The 5,109-nt window shown below is 36.7% G+C and overlaps 1 protein-coding gene across 1 annotated transcript; it reads left to right on the top strand.

The window, feature by feature from the left end:
* Positions 1–1,210: 1,210 nt before the first annotated feature.
* Positions 1,211–2,429, top strand: LOC141231236 (vomeronasal type-2 receptor 26-like). Its single transcript, XM_073667681.1, has 4 exons — positions 1,211–1,286; positions 1,406–1,486; positions 1,583–1,660; positions 1,747–2,429. The coding sequence occupies exons 1-4, from the start codon at positions 1,211–1,213 to the stop codon at positions 2,427–2,429; spliced, it is 918 nt and encodes a 305-aa protein (XP_073523782.1).
* The last annotated feature ends 2,680 nt before the right edge of the window (positions 2,430–5,109 follow it).

Below are 5,109 nucleotides of genomic sequence, written 5' to 3'. Positions count from 1 at the left end.
CCACTGTCGATGCTTTACTGCACTGGTAATGCTGTGAATATGTTTATGTACCCTGTAGAAACAGCCCTGAAATTAGGGCTATTTTTAAAAAAAACTTGATGAAAATAAGCCAGTTCTCCACATTTGTTTTCTTTTGAGAAATGAGTGGATAATTTTTGGACAGCTTGGTAAAAAGCCTTTATAATTGCCTAATGATTTTGAAATTAGCAAACCAGTTGTGGACCATAAAAAAGGATTTTTCTTTTTATTTTAGATTGAGAGACATTACATTTTAATATTGAAAACAGTAAAATACATCTGTTTTGTCTCCATATTAGGCGGATTGTTTTTGGATGATTTATAAAAAAGCTATCACTTCTTCATCTAGCAAAATTAAAAGCTCTTCTATTCTCCAAAATAGGTATAATTATAATTACCTTATATAATTATTGCACCTAACCATGTGAAAATGCAACGTTTTTTTCCATTTGCACCAGTTATAAGCAACAGCAATGCATGCATTTCAATACTTTGATAGGTCAATGTAATTTGGACATCAAAAAGATGAGCTCAAAACGTCTTAAATTTATTCAAAAGGGAACTCACATTGTTCACTTATTTTCCAGGCAACTAGAGACTTTTTCATTATGCATGCAAATTTATACACTGCAATCCAAATTTTGGGAGGAAATTATGCGATGCTGATGAAATCAAATTTCAAAACATCCATTCATCTGTAATACAGCTATTATGGGCTCTAGCTGGTCATGTGATAACGTAATTTTTTAACAAGAAATAATAGCAAAGCACAGAGGAATACCATGCAGGATGAGATATCGGAATCAATATGAGCCTGAAGGGATAAAAACCGGGGAAGGGGCTGAACCAACCACATCTAAGTAAATAAACTGTATATAAGAAAAATATAGGTCTCGATTCTCTGGCTGTAATTCACAATAAAAAGAAGATGACTCCATCATAAATGTTTATCAGCAGAATACAAAAATAAATTAATTACAGATGTTTAAACAAAAATAAAGTAATAGATTTCCATCTTGTAGGCCAAATCATTAACTAAAGTCAGATTGCTATTATGGTGTCAAGCTGGAATTTTTACAACAATTTACGAAAAATATTTGAGCAGAAGTTTGTTGAAGGAATTTTCTAAGACTTTAATATTGATGACTTATTGTTAGGATTACATTAATAGGGATGGACTTCAGGCATCCCGATGGATTCGCTGATTGAAGGGTCCATGGTGTACTGGATAACACCCAGCTCTATATTTGTTAATGTGATCCTAAATGGTAAGTACCCTCTCATCCAAATAAGTTAAGCTTGCATTTATGGCTGCTACACAAACTATGGAGTCTTGCCTCTTCCAATGTGCCAAGACATCTTTAATCTGCTTGTGGGGCTTGCTCAGAATTGTCTCTAATTGAACTTATACTGATTATCCTAATGATGTCAAGGATATCAGCAGTCTACTGGATGGAGAAGATGCACTGTAAGCGCCTGTAATTATGAACACTCCTGCTTTTTTACGGACATTGGAATATTGGACAGCTCAACAAATTTATATATTTTTCTCTGTGTCCTTCAGATAGTGAAATTTGCAACAGATCTCCTGATGATGAGTGGCCGGATGAGAAGAAAGCGAAATGTGTCCAAAATCCTTTGAGTTTCTGTCCTATGAGGAGGATGAAATTGTAATTCTTTTTATATTCACATCTTTATTATTTTGCATTATTACCATTTTCATATTAGGAATTTTCATCCATTACTGGGACAACCCAATTGTGATGGCCAATAACCGCACTGTGAGCTTCATCCTCCGGGTCTCCATCTCACTGAGTTTTCTCTGTGTCTTCTTCTTCTTTGGTCGTCCTGTGGACATCACCTGCTTACTGAGACAGACGTCATTTGGGATATTCTTCTCTATTTCCCTATCTTCTGTCCTTGCCAAAACAATCACAGTCTGCATTGCCTTCAAAGCCACCAAACCAGGCAGCATCTGGAGGAAGTGGGTCGGTGTAAAGACATCAAATTATGTGGTGGGGATCTGCTCCTCAGTCCAAGTTCTCATCTGCATTGTTTGGATGTCTGTTTCTCCTCCATATCAGGAGTTGGACATGACTTCTTATACTGATAGGATCATCATTCAGTGTAATGAAGGCTCAGATGTCTGGTTCTACTCCATGTTGGGTTATCTGGGGTTCCTGGCATCTATGAGCTTTATTTTGGCTTTCATGGTGAGGACATTACCGGACAGCTTTAATGAGGCCAAGTACATCACCTTCAGCATGCTGATGTTCTGCAGTGTCTGGATTGCCATGATCCCGGCATATCTGAGCACCAGAGGGAAGAGCATGGTGGCTGTGGAGATATTCGCCATCTTGACCTCAAGTGCTGGAATATTGTGTTGTATATTTTTCCCAAAATGTTTATGATACTTTTTAAAATTGAGATGAATATAAGAAGACAAATGTAGAAAAAAAATAATCATTACTATAATACTTGTCATAAATGTGAATTTATATCTAATAATAACAATTAATGTAATATAAAAATAAATATATAAGCTAAAAAAATATATAAATCCATAAAATGCAATTTTCCTTTACATATGGTTATATAATTGAAGTCCTTTATTATTTTATATATTTTTTTTGCTTAGGATTCTTCCAATTGGGACATTTTTGTTTCAATAGTGTCTTCAGAGTTTCTTGTTTTAAAAGGAACCATCATGCAATTTTTGACTATTAAATTATGGCTACGATGCTGTAGGGATTTTTAATAGGGTAGTAATAATGTCCCTATCTAAATCAGCAGTTTTGCTATTATGCAACCTATAAAAAAGCATATTTCTTGTTTGTAGACATCTGAGTAGTGCTGGAAGTCCAAAGAGTCTTGGTGTCTTTACTTTTGCCAACTTTTGCCAAGCCCTTATCTCCTGATTGACATTTCTCAGAACTTCTGATGTGACTAGCTGTGCTGAAATCTTTTGAATTTATCATTCCTTTATGCATTCTGGGCATTTTTAGTTCTCATGCAGGGTATGGGAAAGACTTAGTGCAAACAGAGGGAAGAGGTAAAGGGAGCCCAGATACTAGGGAAAGGGGGAAAGTGGGGACCTCTTAGTCTTGGCTAGTGTCACCCTGTCTCAACTACCATCCCTAAATTGGCTCTTCACCAAACGCCGCAAGGCGTGCCTCGCCCTAACTTTCCCTGACGTATGGCTAAGGCTAGTGAAGGGAAGAGATGAGAACTAGTCGATCTCCACTAAACTGTATAGACAACAAGGGTAGACAAACAGGGGCAAATTGCTTAGCTTTAGAAGGACTCCAGACAAATGTGCACACGGCCTCAAGCTCCAGAGAGGACGAAGTACTGCTCTTGCTACAGCGTCACAAGTAGTAATGAATATCGTCATCACCTCCCTCTCAGACACACCAGGTATTTATACACTCAGGCCAGGAAGCTAATTAGCCAGAGGGAGGTAGCCGCTGGGTCCTAAAGACAGCGAGCCTCTAAGAAGATGTCTGTAATGCCTAATGTAAAGATCTCCTGCAGCCACCTGCAGGGCTACTGTCTGTTACCTCTGACACACCCGTGAGAGTAGTAGAGCCAGATTTACAAACCTTGGTATGAGCTTCACAGTGTGCATGCTTTGAAGCCAATTTTATATTCATCTTATAGTTTAGATTCCAACATTCATGCAGTTACTCCCAGTGTATTTGCTATTCTAGGATTTTTCTGCTGCTTGCTGGTTTTTGAATGTGATATTTTATTTTTAACTTAAAGTAACAATCAATCAGAATACTGAGTCAATGTCATTAGCCCCTTAGTTACAGAGCAAATTTTATGGCTTATTCTCATTTTGCAACTCTGACTAGAGTCACTGGAAGTGGTAAAAACTTCTGCGTTACTTCTACTTATCCCAGTGATTCTGAGATTGTTTTTCCATGACACATTGTACTTTTATGTTAGCGGTAAATCTAAATCATAAAGGTGTTTTTTTCAAGAAAATGAAAAAAAATTTGCAATTTTCTAACTTCTATCCTTAAACCAGGTTGTCATACCACAGAAAATAAAAAAAAACATTTCCCATATTTCTACTTTATGTAAGTAATATTTTTCAAATGTCCTTTTATTTTGTTACGATGTAAGAAGTGTTAAAATTTTGCAGCAATTTGTCATTTTTTTCAAGGAAATTTACAAATTCCATTTTTTACTACCCTATTCAGTTTTGAAGGGACTTTGAGGGGCATTTATATTGAGAAAAATCTAGAAGTGATATCCGTTTAAAAACTGCACCTCTCAAATGTTTCTAAACTGCTAGTAGGATGTTTGTTAGCCTTAATTTCTTTGTAGCACCCAAAGGGCTAAGTTGATTTCAAAAATTAAAAATTAAATGTTTTCCACTAAAATATTGATTTAATTGCAAATTTTCATTTTCAGAAGGTGTGAAAATACCCAACATGAGCTCAGAACTGCGGTTTGGGTGCATGGCAAGGCTCAGAAGAGAAGAAGCACTATTTGTTATTTGTAGCATAAATTTTGCTGGAATAAATTGCAGACACCATGTCTCATTTGCAGAGCACTTGAATAGAGATGGGAAAACCTGAAGAGCATAGTTTGGGTTCATGTGTTTCCCACACTGTGATCTGTATGACAGTGTGGGAAACAGGGTCTCTGATCAATGGTGTAGCACCGAGCTGCCATGAGAGAGGTCACAGGAGTTCATCAGCTGATGAGCTACGGTGATCTCACTTACTGCACTGCCGTTTGAGAAAGTGATGAACTCCTGTGAATTCTGTCATGGCAGCTACAGTACGTAGGCGACTATTATGTAAAATAGTCACATCAGTGACTGCTGATGTGACTGTTTTAGAAGTGAGATCATCGTGGGACAGTTTGGATTATTTCATCACTTCGGACAGGAAAGGGATATTATTGTTTTTTTATTTTTGCTTTTTTACAGGTGACAATGGCTTCAAATTGATTGGGTGTTAGGTGATTATAAGGTTGCTTTTTATTTTCTGTTTTTTTACAGGGGACAAGGGCTTTAGAGGATAGGGTGTTAGGTGAGCATAACTGTGTTTTTTATTTTCAAATAGATGTGTAAAA

This window comes from Phyllobates terribilis, unplaced genomic scaffold (genome assembly GCF_046119375.1).
Source record: "Phyllobates terribilis strain yellow unplaced genomic scaffold, ASM4611937v1 Scaffold_1__5_contigs__length_1240528914, whole genome shotgun sequence".
NCBI classification, from domain to species: Eukaryota; Metazoa; Chordata; class Amphibia; order Anura; family Dendrobatidae; genus Phyllobates; species Phyllobates terribilis.
This window is presented reverse-complemented; position numbering and strand designations above follow the sequence as displayed.